This window comes from Hyposmocoma kahamanoa, unplaced genomic scaffold (genome assembly GCF_003589595.1).
Source record: "Hyposmocoma kahamanoa isolate Upper Pololo Valley unplaced genomic scaffold, ASM358959v1 100021, whole genome shotgun sequence".
Classification (NCBI taxonomy): domain Eukaryota; kingdom Metazoa; phylum Arthropoda; class Insecta; order Lepidoptera; family Cosmopterigidae; genus Hyposmocoma; species Hyposmocoma kahamanoa.
In genome coordinates, this window is record NW_020653200.1 from 12,833,107 (window position 1) to 12,852,992 (window position 19,886).

General features: G+C 35.5%; 2 protein-coding genes across 8 annotated transcripts in view; one reads left to right on the top strand and one right to left on the bottom strand.

Annotated features, from left to right (window-relative positions):
* The window catches only part of LOC113226621, a 32,407-nt gene extending 31,107 nt beyond the window's left edge, over positions 1–1,300 (top strand). For 2 of the 4 annotated variants that reach the window (XM_026459344.1, XM_026459327.1), the window contains exon 16: positions 724–1,299. In XM_026459344.1, the coding sequence (XP_026315129.1) occupies positions 724–846 (123 nt within the window). In that variant the 3' untranslated portion in view covers positions 847–1,299. Of the gene's footprint in view, positions 1–723 lie in introns of all 4 variants that reach the window. The other 2 variants (XM_026459334.1, XM_026459352.1) reach the window with 2 other exon arrangements.
* Positions 1,301–1,367: 67 nt separating this feature from the next.
* LOC113226642 (protein Teyrha-meyrha) lies at positions 1,368–16,624 on the bottom strand. Of its 4 annotated transcripts, none has more exons than XM_026459363.1 (8): positions 16,497–16,624; positions 15,323–15,377; positions 4,420–4,612; positions 3,969–4,164; positions 3,641–3,819; positions 3,344–3,557; positions 3,162–3,264; positions 1,368–3,051 (listed from the first exon to the last, which is right to left on the bottom strand). In XM_026459363.1, exons 3-8 carry the CDS (start codon positions 4,597–4,599, stop codon positions 2,826–2,828), a joined length of 1,098 nt encoding a protein of 365 aa, XP_026315148.1. In that variant the 5' UTR covers positions 4,600–4,612; positions 15,323–15,377; positions 16,497–16,624; the 3' UTR covers positions 1,368–2,825. The 4 variants fall into 4 exon arrangements, with proteins under 4 accessions (XP_026315148.1, XP_026315155.1, XP_026315159.1 ...); XM_026459374.1 differs by having other exon boundaries at positions 1,494–3,051; positions 3,969–4,134; XM_026459379.1 differs by having other exon boundaries at positions 2,932–3,051; positions 3,167–3,264; positions 16,497–16,615.
* Between the last annotated feature and the right edge of the window lie 3,262 nt (positions 16,625–19,886).

Consider the following 19,886-nt stretch of genomic DNA (forward strand, 5'->3'; position numbering starts at 1 on the left):
CTGCCATCACTTCGAACAGTTCATCCCGTCACTTGCATTGACTTGACCGCCACGCTGAGGTCTCAGGTTCGATTCCCGGGCCGGGAGAAATATTTGTGTGGCCGTAAGTTGTTGTCGTAATTTGTGAGTTTGGGTGTAATTTGTGGTTGTCTATGTGTGTGTCCATGGCATCCGCGACACAGAGTTTCCCTAGTGCGGGGCTATGTTGAATGTGTGCGTTATTATTATTATTCAAATTCACAGACCAATATCGACTGTGAACTGGCAACCGGTACTATCTCAATTTTGGCAACTTTACAGGATGAAGAAAAAATAATTTGTATAGTATCTGGTTTATTAAATAAAAATACGTAGTGTACCTACATACATACATGTGTAATAAAAATATTTAAAACTGCGTATTTTTATTTAATAAACCAGATGCTATGTAAATGACGCAAATAATTTTTTTCTTCACCTGTAAAGTTGTGAAAATTGAGATAGTACCGATTACCAGTTGACAGTCGATATGCCTCAATTTCATTTATTTTGTAAGTTATATCATTGACTTTTATTATGTTAATCACGCGATGCCAAAATTACGACAGTTTTGTGGAGAATCGGCAATTGGTCGCTGCGATTTGTGTTTTCCGAATTTAAGTCGGGTAAATGATCGCTGTTGCCATGCTATTTGGCACAAACAGTAGTGTTACAGGCAATGAATATTGTCCTTTGTTGTGACAGGTGGTGCAAGACTACAGGCCAGGGCCAGAGTCTGAGACACCGCTCCGCGCGACTGCCTCCACGGCAGAAGGAAGCTACCGGTACTCTTCGTATAAGCTCAACCTGGCCGACTCACAGCATTAGCACTAGTCCAGTGTAACAATCAATTTGACGCACAAAATTCCGTGTTTCTTGCTTTTATCTCGGGACGTAGTGCTGTGGATACAGGCTTCAGCTTGTCCTGAGGTCATACGAACAATCGAGGAATTGAAGCCTAAAATTATTGTCCACCTTAAGCCCTATCACATCATCACAAGTACGTAAGTCAACAGAATTATCCCTACAACCCTCCGTGGTAGTTGTTATTTCTTAACTTGATCCTTACTTAATCTAGCGTCTAATCTTGGGACTTACATCTGTAGTAAATAACACACATACACAAGCTGTGTGCTTTTGGTGTCTGAAAATCGTATATCGAACTTAATTTATTAATTCCCTATATTTACGTTCTGCTTTGTTTTCGAGGCATCTGATATTGTAACGTCTACGTTTTAAAATTATTATTGTAACTTTGGGTCTTGAATTCTACGTCCAGCAATGAGTTTGCGAACGGTTTTTAAAAATAATAAAAATGTGATAATTATGCTGTGGATCTTTAATTTTCCATTTTACTTGTTATGTAACTTTCTAAGCTGAATGCTTTTTACAATTAATAAGCATAGTTGGACATTACATACATAATGTAAGGGGTTCAAGTGCGTATGTAGTTGTTTGCTTTCATACCTAAATACTAATACTTATTTATTAATGATACAATTGATATACAAATATGAGTACAATAACATTAATAATAACTTAATTTCCATTCACACAGAGATAACAACAACTTTCGTACGACATTGGGTCGCGATGGTTAGGTATTTTTTGTACAGTGACGGTATGACTATCACTAATTTGGATAACTATATAACTACGTAGGGACTTCAGCAACCTCGAGTCTAAAGCTCCTAAAATATCTGGTACAGGTCAAAAATATTATGGAATAACATTTTTGGTAAGCTGGGTGGTCCGATTAGTCACCATATATAGCCTAGTTGTGTGTGATGTCCTTACAAGTGTGAAATGCGCGCCCTGTCACCGGGATTCAGGCGACACAGTCAATCGTCCCGTGGAAATCGAAGTCAGATAAAATTGCACACAACAACATCCACATGCACATAAAAAGTGCAATTTCGGAAAAGGTAGGTATTAAAAAAATCGCAATTGCTGAGATGGTCCAAAGTTGCATTTGTTACGACTCTTTAATTTCACTAACAACGGAGATTCCCAATTGTAGAGAAAAGACAATTTGTTGAATAACCGGATCAGCTGTGAAAATGCTTACAAAGATTTAGCAGGGCAATAAAAAATATCAAAACCAAAGTATGAGATATTTAGTATTTCAGTTAAACGGAGCTGAAACACAAGACGATTAATGCTTTCGGAAAAAGCTGCTGACTATAGTTGCTAACGGTGACGTGGATTGCGCAAGATAGTAACATGTCCATTGCCTATACTTACCCAAAGATTTCAGAATAGAATAAAGGCTAAGGTCTCCGCGTAAGATTCAAAAAATTAAAATTCGACTGAGTTATCGTCATCGACAACCGCGTTTGCAATAGCGACAGATGGAAATGAATCTCAACGGCATTAACTGACCGAAAAAAAATTTTGACCACTAATCACTCTATCCTAAGAATAATAATAAGCATATAATAATAAATAATAAGTGATAAAATTTTACAAGTGATGCAAAATAGTAGAAATGTTCAAGAAAGTACATAGACAATTATCCACTACATAGGGCTATATCGAATAGACAACAAATGTTAACATCCACTTTAACAAACCGACAAAATAACACAATTAGGTACCTAGTTGATAGGACGCCAAATATTCGACCCTACAGTTGTAAATTGGCTAAATACTAGAAAGAAACAAATTTAATATTTATTTACAATTAACAATAGTAGCGACCAAAATCACCTAAATCTTTTGATTAGTAATTAAAAACTTAATACCTAGATACGATTAAATTGATAGTACATTATGTTTGCGACAGTTCAAATTAGGTTTAATGTTGTTTAGTTGCGTGAGTCTGTAGAGGATGGTAGATTCTCGCCGTCTATCTTGTGGCGGGTGGCGTGTAAATAGGCTTCAGCGGCAAGCACAGGCCACGTGTCGGGCGGTGGTGGAGCTGTACCGGCCGACACGCCGCCCCATGCCTCCGACGTGGACACCTCCGCTGGCCGCTCCGCTGGGTCCAACGCCTTGACGCACTCTAGCGACAGCGGCTTAGGAGTCTCAATCCTGAACAATTTAAACACCCTTCAAAGACTTTATAAAAATTGTCAATTACAAAACAATAATTTATTAGCGGTATGTGGTCGTTTTACGAGGGCCTCCGAAAGAAAAAATACCTCACGCGTTCAGGCGATTGCATCGCGTCGTTGGTGCTCGATATTTCTAGATCTTCTGCGTAGCTCAGTTGCAGCTTGTCACTGTCGCTGCGTTGCTCTTTTTCTGGTGCAATTAAGAACAGATTAAACCACCAACTTTCACAAAACTAAACGAAATTATTTTTTTGTAATTAGTTACTTACCGTCAACGTTTATGGGGGGTTCCGGCCAGCCAAGCGAGTCGCCCTCTACGTCGACTGGCTCGTCCTCGTTGTCGTAACTTCGCACGTCGCGTGGCCGCTCTTCGCGCCTCTCCTCCTCTAGGTCGTAGCCGAGCATGCTCTCGACTGTGTGGTGGCGCTTGCGAGTGCGCAGTTTCAGTCGACGCTGTCGGTTTGCTCTAATTCGTTGGTACGTCTACAAACAAATAATAGTTGACATTTGGAACCCAAATTTCTAAAGATAGAAAAATACATAGGTAAATTGATTTTCTGATCAACCTCCCAGCGCGCGTCTTCATCTTGATGGTGCAGCGAATGCGCAGAGGGCGCGGGGGCATCTCTGGGTAGCGCGCTCAGGCTGTAAAGATGTTGCAACTCTTGCAGGAAGTGTGCCTGCGCTACGCCCGGCCCCAGTCGGGCGCCACATACGCCGCATGACGACTTGCGCTCGCCGTCCGCTGTAATTACATCATGATAACAATTCATTCACTTACCAATACTCTCTTGAATGGTGTGTTATTTAGCCGTTTCCCAACAGTATGAAATAGCTTAGGGTGTTATATTTAAGGTATATATGACAGTGGCGTATAAGTAATAAAGCACTGACGTGAGAACAAGTCGTGTGAGTCGGTACAGGTAGCGGCGGCAGGGGGATCATCGTCTTTGCAAGGTCGCGGGGATGCAGAGGCGGCGGACCCCGGAGAGCTGGTATCATCGCGCGTCGTGTACCCATGCCGGTATAGTGGCGGTGTGTTGTTGTCGTCGCGGACGCTCTGCACATCAAACTTTATTTCTCTCAGGCTCTGTACGTGAAAGGAACATAAACAGGGTAGAAATCGTAAAGAAAATCCAAAGCAAGTAATAGAACGCTGCCTGAGTAGTATGATTAATAATTAAAATGTACATTAAATATAAATAACTACGATAATTTCCCTAACATTAGTGACAATATATATAGTGTTTTTCTACTTGGAACTTGGAATTCGTTTTAGGCATGATACGTTTTTCAATAAACCTATGCTTAAATTGTTCTTAAAATAAGCTTATAAAGGTATTACCCTAAGTGCTTGACCGACGCTCTGGCTGAGCGCGTACTGTTCACCAAGATGTCTGGCGAAGGCTTTCCCCGGGTATAACGGGTGAAAAGCCCCACCGATGGGTCGAAACGCTCCGCACCCAAAGCTCTGCAACGCTGGGTGCAGAAACTGGGGCGCCATGTGATGCAGAAACCCCTCCATAACGTTGCCCGAGCTTAACAGGAGAAGTCCTTATTAAAGATTCATCATAGTGAAGCGTAATCTTAAATCGCACAGCCGGTTCATTTCATACTTTAGTCACATAGCGAGTAATACAAATAAGCCCCGTCCATGACACCAAAATGCAAAACCTACATCTTGAATTTGTGAAGCTTAGAAAAGAATTCCAAGAGGTTTGTGTTACAGGGAAATGGATCGTTTAAATGAAATGGTCTGAACAAACAATCAAAAAATGGATTACAGCCAGTGAAGTATAAATGTTTATTTTGAGTGTCCATGCGCCGTAGCCGCAACTACAGAGGCGCACGCGGTGAAGCGGCTACGATAGCGGCAAGTGGGCCTTGCGCTACTACGATAATAAACATTCTGGCAACCACTACTTTGGTGGTCAGCAATTTAAATCATCTTGCGTTTAAATGGAAGTATTTGATAAGAGATAACCAAAGATGAACAAGCGCCCGGGTTTTTAATATTTTAGTAGATACAATAGAATTTTTTAATATAATATTAGTGTTTGTAAATAATGTTGAACAAGTGATCATTGTAATTACACCATTGCATTAGGTTAGTCCTATAATGATAGTTACTAGCTTATGTATGTAAAATAAATAAATATAAATAAATCTTTATATCAATCATAGCAATAAAGCAGCGGAGTATTTTCAGAAAAAAATATTTGAATATTATATAATATTCAAATTATAGGGTTTCCAATAAGGCCATAACAATTTTGTATTTCAATAAATCAGGGAATAATTGATATTCCAGGTACAGTAAACATGTTACATTTAAGAATGGAATTCGATCTCGTTCATATAGTCACCACGAGCACGTTTGCAGCGGTCACACGGCTGGTTAAACAATCGATCCGTTGAAATGGTAGTTCGATAATCGTAAAAATTATCGCGAAATGGTACCGTCGAATGGTCACTTCACTAATGCGGTCTAACGCCCCTGGATTACTTTATATGCGGTTACGCTAAGTCATAGACTTATGTCAACAAGTCAACAACGTCACATGATCGCAGGAACAATATCAAACGCGAATTGCCACCAATGTGTTCACTTTTGTTTCTACCACCCGCTCGTACTAATTATAGGCAAAATGAGTTTATGTGGCGTGCAAGTAACTATTTTAACATTATGTGTAATTCATTCGATCTGGATCTTTTTAATACGAGTGCGATTTCGGCAAGGAGAGCATTGAGTGGGCAATTCTTTAACTTAAAGTGAGTTACAACTGCAATTGTCTTTTTTATAAATAAGTTATGTTTTATACCTTAAATAGTGTATCCAAGTGGTTTTTATTATATTTCTATTTGTGAGAATCTATAATTGGCTCTCAGTCGTTACTATTTTCATTTAAGTTAGTTTTAAGCTGTTGATCTTCCTGTTAGATAAATAAATAAATAAAATAAATGTTTCGGCCGATGTATGTGGATGAATGGTGGAATATTCGCACCCCTCATGCAAGATTGGCATAAGTGGAAATACGTCAAACATGTTTATTGCTCCATAATATACAGAAAAATATAACCCACGTCCTCTCCAATTGGAGAGAATGTGGGTTATATTTTTTTTGTGTATCTAATCTCCAATGTATTTTTATATATATTATATATCTTGGTTATATTTTTTTGTATCGAATGGAGCAATAAACATGTTTGACGTAATTTCACTTATGCCACTCTTCCATGAGGAGTACGAATTGGCTCCAAATAATTGAACCCTGCAAACTTGCTCGCGTTGCTCATATGAACGAGATCGAATTCTATTCTTAAATGTAACATGTGTACTGTACCTGAAATAAATTTCAGTTCGACATCTTAATTACTCTGTGTTGTGTCCCTAAATGTCCCTATTGAAAAACCCAATACTAGTAAAAAACATCACGATATTCGATAAAGCTTTGTACGCACTGGGCGAGGCGTGCGCCGTGCACGATATGCGACGTACAGCTCGGCTGGAGATATGCATTGTAAAAAATCGCGCCGCGACGAATACACGTAGCCGCTGCTGCGTTTTCAGTAATTTTTTCAATTTTACATTAACCCTAGAAAGATAATCTAAGTCGAAACGACGTATTCGATTTTGAAAAATCGGTGAACTTGACGAACCATTTTCACTAACTGCCCAAAATATAACAGAGCCAAAACCATAAAGCGTAACTTCCTTGAAACGGCCCTCTACTTAACAACGTAGGCACAGTTGTAACAACCTACCTAATATTTTATTAGTTGGCTGCATATGTGTAAAGTCTGTCTTCTCCTGAACGGTTCGCATTATATTGACCATTGCACGCCTTTATATTTTCTGATTGTTTTTTTTTATGTTAACGTAAGAAACCTTCCAGTTTTGTAATACCATAATAAAAGCTAAATCTATCACCTCGTGGTCCTTTACATCTTTTCTCCGTGATCTTCTTTTACAAGAATTCTTGGCACAGATAAAGAAAAAAAGGGGAGATTTGGTATGGGGGCGCGGTTCGTGTCGCCTCGATATGATCAAAATGATCATATCGAGGTGGCACGCCTACAAACATAAAAACATAACATTCCACCGGCTATTTGCATTTTTAGTTACTATTTCTATTATTATTCAATGTTTTCTTTTTGTCTCCATAGAAAATTCTAAACTCAAATATAGTGAGTGATGTTCATTTACGATGACTGATGTTTATCGACAATAAATTTTTACCGAAATATTTGAATTTCTTACTATGATTTTTGTAATTAAAGTCCCTAAAATATCGAAGCGAAAAGCATTCACATTAATTTGATTTCCTTTATTTTATTATTATTATTATTATTACTAAACATTTTATTTCGAGTAACTTAAACACAACTCAAATTTCGGACAACCATTTCAATTTCATGTCAATTTGTATATTGCTGTTGCTTGAAGAAAAATGTATGTGTATTATTGTTTTAGATAATTTAGATATTTAAATTCCATTGTACTCGTAGATTAAACGTAGAGTATTTTTAATTTTTAAGTTTTTCCAATGACTTCAAAATAAGAGAAGGTTGGATTGAAGCTGCAGGAAAATTGAAATATTGGTTTTCTTATTACTATTTCTGATTTTGTTTAGATTTAAATATTTTTTTAAAAGTAAATAAAATACAATAAAATCGGCTTTATTTTACATGTGCGTGCAAAATAAATTAGAAACAATTATAGAAAATTACACAAATCCTTCATAGTGGAAACGTATAATGGAAAACTGACACTGGCGACGATCGCCATAGATATAGTATGAAAAATGGAATGTTTTTTTAATATTAAAAACAGCCACATGGTTTCTAACTATCGATTAGGTAGGACCACATCCCTCGTTGAGTAGCGTCAGTTTAAGGTTAATAAGGTTAACAATACACGGAGCGGTTTCCATCCGCGCCCGCCGGTGCTGCGGGACAGAGGTTTTATTTCAATACTCACGACCCCGCAAGTTTGTGCAGGCACGTAGCCGTCGCGGTTGCGGACATGAAACCGTTGCGATTACGGAACGGACCGCGAAGTTAGTGGGAGTTAATCGCAAGTCACGCGGTTAATAGAGAACTTATCCCGCGTGCGCCTGCACCACATTGCGCCTAAACCGACCGCCAAAGTGCGCGGGCGACGACAACCGCCAAGCGCGCCGGTGATCGCGTCCTGCGCGGTTTTACTAGTACCCCGCCGCGGCAACCGCGAGCAACCGTCACCACTACAGGCGTAAAACGCGCCGTGAAATGTGCTACTAATTTTACATACTTAACTATCACATTCTACAGATGCCGCGGTCCCGCGGCAAGCGTGGGTGAAAATAAGTTTCAGCGCCATCTAACGTGTAATAGTTAGTTATTATATACTAATAGCATTTTTACTAAAACTCCACCTGATGGTGAATGGCTGAACCAGGATGAAAAATACTGAAATATTGTAATATAACTCCTACTCACGTGACTGTAAGTTTAATTTTGTTAAATTTTAAAATTGTATTAAGTCGTTTTCACGTTTTAAGCCCTACCTAATCAAAATCTTCAAGTTATGGTAGTAGATAATAGAGTGTAAAGTTTGAATTGCACTTAAGCTAAAAAGTGGCAACATCGGTACCCGATTTTACATAGCGTCATTACATATCTCTCCTTTTTTTTATATCTATGGTTTCTTGGAATACCGCACCGATGCGGTTTACACTTAGTTAAATACATACGTAGTTACATTGTCTGCAATTTTATTCTAGCATTTTATTCTCTATTTAATGAAACGTCGACAAGAAACGACGACGAAAAATTCTTTCTAATTCTTTAATGACGAAAATTGTGTAATAAAACTTTTAGAAATGATTAATTTTAAAGTACTGAGTGTTTATATACATTAAAAAAAAATCTTAACAAAATGCGGCGAAGATAAAGGTTCGACGCAGTTATAGAATATTTTGTTTGATTGATGAATATCTTGACAAAATTAAATTGTAACTTGACATTATTTGCTTAGAGGATGGAAAACCAATAGTCTATATTTGTGCAATTTTTATTATTGCGGTAGTATATTTGACATTATCTAACTAGACATCTACATGCTACTTAATATTAAGCGAAACGTGTTTGTACTGGTACCTGCTGTCTATTGTAACATCTACTATTATACCAAAGCAAATAAATGAATTATTATTATTATTTAATTTTTGTCATCGCACTTCTTTTGTTTTTTTATTTATTTGTTTTGTATACATTCAAATAGAGATAAATAAGATTTAATTAAATGAATTATTGTTGCATGCTAATCCAATTTAAATTTACCTTAAAATAAGAAAAATAAATTTATTACCTTAATAAAAGTAATTTTGTACAAAACTTTAATGCAAACCTTTTGGTTTAATAATTGTGTTAAGATATCGTTATAAAATGTACAGTTAACACGTAGACACTTTACAATAGAAACCTCTCTTAGGTTACCGACAACAGTTGGTCCGCGTTATTGCCACTGCCCATTCTATTGCTACTACGTGTAAACATTGGAAAAGAATAGACGCCACATCTAGTGAAACTCTCGGGTAAACATTATGAAATGATACATTTGGTGTTTTTGTTTAACGCAGCTCTACTCGTACTTAAGTAGTAAAGATGTAGGATTCATAAAATAAAAGTAAGAAAGCTAAAAATGCCTTGGTCTAAGAAACATAATCCAACGCTATGGTGCTATTTTTGTTTAGAATTATAGAATACCAGAACTACTTTAAGCCGGTTTTTTAGGACTGCTAGACTTATTTGTATAATTATTTCTGGTCCATGGCTGTATCAAAAATGTTATTTTGAGTGAACAGCCCTAAACAGATTTGTAGCTTATAATAGGGTATCCAATGTAACCAACTTACCTATACACTCACATTATATAAAAGCATGAATAAAGGAACTACAAGGGCAACTTCTGATAAAATTATTATTAAATTACTATTACACTCGGACAGAGATGAGAATACTCTTTGCTGTGGGCAGCTAAAATTACAAAGATTTTGTTTTATTCCGTTAAAATTGTTTAAAATCGATAACTCCATACCAATCTTTTCAACTGTGATTAATAATTTTTTAAACACTCATAGCTCCCCTAAGGCTCCCTTAGAGGATGGAAAAAATAGTTTCCATAGTCTAAGATAGCTCCACACTAGGGCGACCCTGTATCGCGGGTGCCATGGACACACATATGAACATAACCACAAATGACACCCAAACTCTCAAGTGACATTAATGCAGGCGATACAAATATTTCTCCCGGACTGGGAGTCGACTTCGGGACTTCTGCGTTTCAGCCTAGGTTCGGCCACGGAGGCAGTTCGTTAATTTCAACTGTAAACATTCAATGTGTTGCATGTTGGTGACACTACAACCACAACTCTTTTGGAATTTTAACGTCTTATTGTACTCCAGAGTAAAACTTTTAGTAATGACACTTCACATTTTGTTAGAAGTTTCCTAATTCTTTCACTAGCCATAAAGGCACAACCAGAATACAAATATTAGTCGTCGTCGCTACTAAACGCACATTTGTTCTGTGAAATTAGCCACAATCGCTTGTAAAAGGCTAATAAGTGGGCAATAAAAAAGGAGAGGCCGAAAGAAATATACGCGCCGCGTCGGTCGGTGATTTATGCGCGATAGGAATGCGCTCTCGCGCCGCCCCTTTTTCAATAAGCCCCTGATAAGAATCATTGCCTACCGCGTGATGGCGGACGAGGTATGCAATTAAATCTATTTTTTATCCATTCATCTTCTATTTCTATAGAAAATCATTGCAATATTACAAAGAAATGTGTGGAAAAATCTGCGAGTATTTATCATAGGACATATCTGTGTCACGTTTGGTGTCAAACGTTTTTAAAATTAGACAGCAATCTAAGACAGTTCACAACACTTGCAAAAGGCGTGGAGCCCCGAACAGTTACCTATGGCGCACGATAAGCGGCGTAACCCAGCGCAGAGTTTTAGGGGGCGCCGGGAGTCGCTTGAGGCGGCTCAAAGAGCCGGCGTTGTTCACGGCGCAAGTAAAAAAGTTATTGCTTGCCATCATCATTTATAATTGCACTATTTGCATCCGATTTCCGATTACTGAGGATAATATAACTAACTATTCCATTCTCATCGCATACCTACTAGAGGGCGCCAGGGTATTGATTGCACCCAGGCGCTACATGTGCTAGCGCCGGCTCTGGTCCTAAATACGCACTGGGACTGCATATTACGATTAGGTATTAGAGGACACCTGTGTCCTGACAGTGGAATGTATGTATAACTATAAAAATTTGGGTACAACAAACATATCAATTTCTCCACAAAAAAATGTGTCCACGTAAATTTTAAAGTTTAATATAAGATCATTGATATAAGCAATGGTCATGCGCATGGAACAGCCCAACTAGATTTCTTTTTTAGTAAAATTTGATATTCTTATCGTGAATACGACAAAATGACGTAAATAAGACAAATGCCTACGGTCGTTTAACGTAGACGTTGATCCAGTAAGTTTACAAGTATAATATCATTGCGTTGATCTCCATTTTTCGTTCGTATCTCTTTAATATATCCCGTACTTATATCTATATGTATAAGATCATTGATCCCGTACATTTCCAACACAATTTAAAGAAGTTTTAATGTCAAAAACTAAAGTCATTCTTATCCGTTGACCTACCAACAAACGCACTAGGGATCTAATACAAAAACTACGAAAGCTGTGATTAGAGATATAAACTAAAAATATTTCAATTTTAATTGTAATGTAATTATGTAGGTACTTGCGCCTCTGCGGTACGGCGCGCCTCACTTGTGTGAAATTCGAATAAAATAACTTGAAACGATATAATATCGTTCATTTAATTTTTACTTTTAATTTAAACGGAGTATATTTAATATAATATTAACTTAATTTCATATAAGTTTCGTGTGATATAATATTCACATGTTATAAGAACATTTTATATAAAGCTCTTATCATATAACAATCATTTCAATTGTCAATTCAGATAATTTTTACGTAGTATAATATCACTTTTTATAAATAATAAGGTTAAACCCGACTTGCCGTGGTACTTATCTGTTCGATACTAGGGTGTAATTTAAAAGTCGGACTGCGAAGGGAGGCAGTCCGTGTCTGCTGTAACGAATCTTCAAATTACTCATTTTCATTAGATATTTGATTTTTTTAAAGTATAAGGTGTATAGGTCAAATTTATGTGCGCCCCTCCTTTAGTATAAGTTACATTAGAACATGAAAACGCAGCGCGAGCCGAGCGAACGTGTCGCGGCAGCGGCCGGAGAGTGCCAGCAGAGAATTTGGTTTCAGCGTTTCCGAGTATATTTTCAGGTCGAATTATAGTATAATGATTATAATATATATATTAGGTATATCGTTTTTCCAAATTGAAATAAAAGATTTTTGTACAAATACTTACAATCAACATTTATTTAGCTTTATATATATACCATAATCATATACTATATTAAGAATTACTTTTTAAATTAAGATTGGAGTCGTTAGATGAAATGAAATTTAGTTGAATTGGTGTTAAGTTCACTAAATTGCTCTTAAATATAGAAGAAATGATTGTTATCAAAAATTAAGTTATAGAATGTGAGTTTATATTAAACATTCGTTACAGGTATGAAGTGAATTGTAATATTAAATAAATTTATGCCTATTAAGCGTTATGTTAATAATATTTATATGATACATTACACACCCTTTGTATATTTAATGAACGTAGAATTTTGTACAAATTGATTGAGTTGCAAGAAATAATAATAAATGCCAACAGCATCTACGAGGAAGTCACATTATCGATAATATCACATTATTAATAGTGATATTATAAATTATATATGTGATAATATCACATTATTAATAGTGATATTATAAATGTGAAAAAAACTATGGTCAGTTCAGACCTTTCACAATAAAACAGTTGAAAATACCTTGACGAAATTTGGAAAGGAGGCAGTTGGTAGTGAATCAATAGTAATTACATTTCGAGATTATCGTTAAGCGACAAAGAAATGAACAGAACCGAAAACCACAAATAAGAAATTAAAAAATATTAGCTGCAGTAGTACTCGGTGATCTTTCCGGTGAATTTAGCGCAAATGTAATTTTCAGACTTCAGACTGGTTATCTCATTGCATAAAAAGAATACAGCAACATTTGATTAATTTGTCGTCCTCCTAACATTAATTAAAAAATCACATTAAAAATAAGATAAACATTAAAGCGACTCTATAGAGCCTTTGTTTGAAATCTTCCAATCTGTTGTAATGTAATTGATGTAATCGGTTCCGTTTGCCTCTTGCGCGTATCAGAAAACTTTTGAATAGTTTTAGTTGCTTTTGTAATGTCTATTTACAATTAATTCAAATATAAAATTAAATAATATGCTACTGAACAAAACAACACTTTCTAGTGATAACTGACAGCACAATTGACTATTTGCTGAAAATAAGAAACACCATCTTGTTTCTTAACAATATAGTAGGTATGTATATGGCATTAAGATTGACGCGTGTATGCTCCTCTTTTTGCGACTTGTTATCCAAACAAAACTGGTTGGAAAAATTACACTTAAACTTATGATTATACTGAGAAGATTCTTAGCTTAAAATTTTTGTTAAGAACAAAAACATCAATGCTAGGTTTTATCTATTATTTTACTTTTACGTACGCAACAGGTTTCATGTGCTTTAAAGTTTTTCTTTTATAGCATATTTTTTTTTCTTATAATGTGTTACTTTTCTTTTTATGTTAAAATTCATTCTTTTATTACATTTATTCAGTATTTTGTTTCTTTTTTTTTCAACTAGTTTGTTTATTGCTTTCTTTTCATTTATAATTTTAATTAAAAAAACTGTAACCGCTGAGATACAGACACACTACCTAATTTAGGGGTGGAAGTATCATCACCACCTTAGACACTATGCCATGTTTCATGTACAATAATTAATCATTTATTCAATTATTCAATTATATCATAATTGGACGCGATGTACGCGCATAAGCGGCGAGTGATGCAGAGGCAGTAGTCATTGTTTCTATTCACTCGTGTCGCACCGGCGTCTAACCCAGAAGCAGTAAATTGTACCTCTTGATAGAATTAATTTTAAATTTGGTGTTAGTACAAGCTTTTATTTGAATTACGCAAAAAATTAAAAAAGCAAGTTTGGTTCACTTTCAATTTCACCCACAAAACTAACATTGGGGTGACATTCGGTACGCCGTGAAATTTTATTGATTTCTAAATTAAGTATAAAAAAGTCTTACGTTCATAATATTTTCTTACGTGAAATCTCTATTAAAACTTGTTTCCTTTTTTATCGAGTGCATTCACTGACCTATTCAAAATATTATCGACAAGAATTTCAACGCCCAATACCTACTGTTGTCTCCTTTAGTTTGTTTGAAATTGCAGAATGTAACGAAGTGCATGGTTGTGTCGTTCCATTGACAAAATAATGTGCGAAAATAGAATTTACGTCAAACATTTTTCCATATCCTGAGAAAATGTAACCTCTATGTTGCCTTAGCTGTCATGATGTCACACGACTTCGCGCGTGATATCTAATTTCTACTATCTCCGATGCATGTCGAACGTTAAGAGTCAACCGTGAGATACTGCGAATACCAAACACTGTTTGCCATTGAAATTCGCCAGCTATTATAAATCTTTTTCTACATTTTCGCTCTTGGAATAAACTTCATTCGATGTTTCGTTTCGCTTACGTTATTGGGCTACGTTTTATTTTCATCATCTTCATCATATCACCCGGAAGACGTCCACTGCTAAACATAGGCCTCCCCCAAAGATTTCCAGACGAGCGAATCGGACGCGACGTGCATCCACCAGTTACCCGCCGCCCTTACCAGGTCATCCGTCCATTGAACGCCTTCCGGTTCGTGGTCTACATTAGAGAACCTTTCTGCCCTAACGGCCGTCAGTTCTAAAAGCTATGTGCCCTGCCCACTGCCAGCTGCCATTTTACGTCGTCGTAAATAATATACTCGTAAACGAAGCACGTAACAGACGGTCACCAAAATTTAGTAATAAGTGTTCAGGTATCTGCATTTTTATTCGAATCGTTATAAAGTACAAACACTTCTAACATCACCTAATGATATGTCACAAACCCTTTTAGTCATATATTATTTTAATTCGCAGTGGCAATGCAATAAAATGAATTATTACCATTTACATTTGAAAAGAGTCCATATTGATCGTGCTCCGGATCGAATGCAATTAACTGTGAATAATAACCAGTAAATTACAAAATTAAACATACCCTAAAATTATAGGCAAGATAAAAACTAATTTTAGTTTGCCATTATTTAATAGCAATCGTCATCATGTATGAGTATATTAAATACTTATGCTTTATCTAAAACAAAACTTCATAAATTCGGTTCTATGTATAGTTTTATGTTATTGTAATTAGTAATTACAAAATAAATTCCTAAAAAACTGATCTCAGCATTATTAATATATATATTTCTTAAATTATGTGTTAAAGATAACCGACGATTTTGGTTTTATTTAATAGAGCCCCAAGTATTCATAAATTCATCACGTCTTATTAGGTCCGATTTAAGTTGTTTTGATTTGTGAATTTCAAATATATTGTGTTCGAAATTCACAGCAACTGATCTATATGCTTAGAAGTGACCCACCTCTGAATCTTGGTTATGATCAGAATAAAAGTGATAATCTAAAGAAGTGATAATTACCTCATATCAAAAGTTACATTGAAATATATTAAAAAAAAAATAAAAATATGCATAGAAGTTGTTAATTACATATTTTTTTTATAACTAAAGTACGTATTAAAATAACTGTACCTTAGTTTAATTTCCTGGTACGTTTTTGGCCCAACCGTGTTACTTCTAACGTTTTTATCACCGTCCTCACATTTTTGTGAATAATTTAAATTAATTTCACAGGTAATACTAACACATTGTATAACGTTTATCAGTAAGCTCATAAAGAATATTTTGTACATTTCACCAATCTAATGTTACGTTATTCATCAAAGTTCAACAATCGGTTTAAAAACCTTATGTAATAAGGTTACTACACAACTTTTTCCTACCTACATACAGTCAAAAGACAAATATTAACACAAAAAATATAATCCCATATAACCGACGCTACTTGTAAGTATGTATATAAACGTATATTTTTTTTATATTTATGTAATTTCACACAATGTTAAGTAACTTTATTACTTTTAAAAAATTTAATAAACGGAATGCACATTGTTCAAAAACAAAAAATGTCTCAAATTAACATTCGTTGATAATCATTTACTTAATAGATTATTAAATCCTATGTGGAGCAAAATCCCTTAAAGTGAGAAATTACTTACCGATAGAACACGGCTAATTTTCAGAGTGGTTCACTCGTGTCAGACACGCGCGACGAATGCGTCGCGAAAGGCTTTGCGACGGCAACTGACGGCACTTTGGTGGCGTACTGAGGCGCACTGGGCGGGTGCGCTCACGACACGCCCCGCTTTTCCACCGCCTACAGAAAAACTCGGTCTACGAAACCCATTTTTAAACTCTAATCAAAGATTTTCTTACTTATTTTGTTTATTTGTGATCTTTACACATTTTCCGTATTTCTCTTTTCTACCACTCTATGGCTAGTAGCTTTTTGCTATGTGTTTTTAAATTGGAAAACTAATCCTAGTACTTTATAAAATCGAATTAGTTTATACCATATATTTTCAAATTTGTGACTTCCAGCTTTTACCACTCACTTCTACTACTTATCAAAGTTGAATATACATGTGTATGAATGATTGGCTTTAATTTTGGAACATAAATCCATTTACGAACTATTAACTTTTCATCGAAAAACAACCTTAAAAATATTATAACAGCGGATAGCTTACGTTTATCAGGACAGAGCCACCCATTTCAGATTGACACCCATCACACCGACCGACAGGATTGACTTTTCATTGTATCTATCTTTTACAATAGAGATAAATATGAAAAAATATGTGTTGCATATGTACAACAGGATGTACCTATGTCTGACTCGGACGGACGTGAGACGTTACAAATACAAGCGTTGTAATAAATAAATATATTTATAATTCGATTGTTTCTTCGGCAAGTTTATTATTGTATGATTTTTAGTTCTAATTTTCCCAATTAAAAGTCCTCGCCGCTCTATTAATATGGTTTAAAGTAAACCACAAACCAGTATGAAATTCCCTAAAATATCATACGATTTAAATTAGTTTATTGTAATAAACAATGTGATATATAGAATAAGCCAATTTATCACATAACAACAAATATATAGACATATTCGAAAAGTTTCAACAAAGATTTAGAATTTTTTGTTGAAAATTCCATTAATTTATTATTGTTACCTATTACTGTTAAAATAAAAATATGGTTTTACATTACTTTCTAAGTACACATGTTTAATAGTATTTTTGCTTGAGGCCATTATTTTAAAACTACGCAAGTGTAGCGTCTCAAGGTGTAATATAATAATATTGTTAATTTAGGATAGCAACCACTTCACCTAAGCGGAGCAATAAAAATGAGAAATTATTTTTAATAACATTGTAAGGGTGCGGGGAGGTCGAGCGGGTGCGGTGACACCACAATATTTGGCCGCCCTTATTATTGGGCATTCTTTACCCAAGCAATAAGGAGTAACCCCGCTACTCACTTTATGACCTCCTAGCTTTATGTTATAATAAACTATCATGCTACAACTGTGCATAACGAAAAATTTTACTTTGTAATGAAACATATTTTTTTTTGCATTATGGTTTCTTAATAAAAAGCATACTTCACATAATTTTCGTACAAGGGTATTAAGAAATTATATTGTTATTGTATACAAGTTTGATTATTGTAATAGATGTTTCTTTAGAGTATCAAATACTAAAATATTTGTATTGGTACCATCTTTCACCCAATCGACTTACAGCGAAGAGAACATTTAAAATTATGTTCTTCTGTCTGTTGAAACTTCCATGATAGATGAGTATGTCAGAGCATGAAGTAATTTCAGGACAACAGACATATTTCCGTCGGGGAGGACAAAAACGGACTCCCTGTGACGAGGCTTGGAATGTGCTGCGATTATGAAACGCCATTTGTCAAGTTTTTATTGGGCACCCTAAAGTAGCATCTATTGTTCGCCCCCGCCCGCGCTGGCGTCGCTTCCCTGTCGGACCCTCGTTTCACTGACGTTAATTCATAATTTTTATAACTTGTTAACATTTCGCGGATTACAGTGGCGGCTCGGTTGTGGTCGCAGACTGCTGTTTAATTAAATTAGTTCCTCCACTCTTGTCCCTTTTAGGAGCAGGACTACAGTAAATGCTTTAGCAAAGTTAAGCTTTGCTGTCATTATAATAATGCAACCAAAAAACTTGAAACCTTATCTAACGATCACCGCTTATGATCAGAAGAGATAATAAATGGGAAAATGCTCTATGCATCCACCTATATGGAAGGATAGAATAAGCATAGGCATTAAGTCGAAAAAAGGCAAAACAAACTACTTAGGTACTTAGCAATTGTTAAAAAATAAAAAGACAAAGCAGTGATTATCTACGCGGGGATTTGAATTTTCAACAACATGAAACACGTCACGTCAACACAACTTTTTGTTGTAGATAGTAGCTATAGTAATCAAATCAGAAATGCTTGTTAAAACCCGGCAAACTTTCATACTGCGACTTCAAATTAGACTATGGTAGAAGCGCTGCAATAGCGTGGCGTCTGTATCGCTTTTAATTCATTAATTGTGAACACATCAAATTGAAAACACATTCTTATTTCCTTTCAAGGTTTTTAATTAAAAATTCAGTATCAAATGTATGATATTGATGTTTGGTTGGGGTATTATTCAATATTTGAGCACATAATATCTGTACCGTCGGTGCATCCATATTTCGCGCTTGGCTAATCAAAGAGCACGCAGCGGGAAGCCAGACCTAATATCCAACATGATTTGATGGTACAATCAGGCACTTCACACACACAGCGTCATTAATTATTATTATATTAAATGACATGTTACAGATTAGGTCGAATTGTACTAACAACAAATAATAGGTACCTACTCTATGGATCATCGCCGTTTCCATAATGGTATCACTTTTGTATACCGCTCATACCTATATATTCTCACATTGAAGATATAAAATGGTATATTTTAAAATTAAGACAATATAATTAATAATGACGTTTCACTGCACCAATTTCGAATATCAAAGGTGCACATAGAGGTGCAGATAAAAGCTTCGAATAGGTACATTTGACGTAACAGATTTATGTATTAATTTTAAATTATATTTAATTATAAGTGGGTAACAGGTCACAGAGACGTCAAGTTGATATAAACAGACGCACTGGTTGTCCCTTCCATAGTAACATGAAATTAGGAAGGGTATTGCACTAGGAACAATGAGATGAACATCGTAAGTTTACAACAGTGAAATTATTTTGGTTACCATTACACGTACCTACCAAGTAACCAGAAATAGAGACGAAATGTCATTTAATTTGTTTGAAAACTATTCTGCCATGTCATTACTGTGATAACTGCGCTCCGATTGGCTAGCGCGAATTAGAAATAATTGACGGGTGTCGTCAATTGTTTCAATTCAAATCGACCAGTTAACTTGAGCTTTGCTATAATAGACGAATATTGCAAAATTACATATTTAATATTTCATTACCGATGAAACTTGATTCTATTTGTTCTGTAATTAGAT

Bases quoted from the DNA above. Each gene is read 5' to 3' on its own strand.
- LOC113226642 (XM_026459363.1), bottom strand. From the start codon at position 4,599: ATGGAGGGGTTTCTGCATCACATGGCGCCCCAGTTTCTGCACCCAGCG. The intron at 3,558-3,640 runs GTTGATCAGAAA...ATTTGTTTGTAG, and splicing joins ATGAAGACGCGCGCTGGGAG to ACGTACCAACGAATTAGAGC. The intron at 3,265-3,343 runs GTAAGTAACTAA...TAATTGCACCAG, and splicing joins ACCCCCCATAAACGTTGACG to AAAAAGAGCAACGCAGCGAC.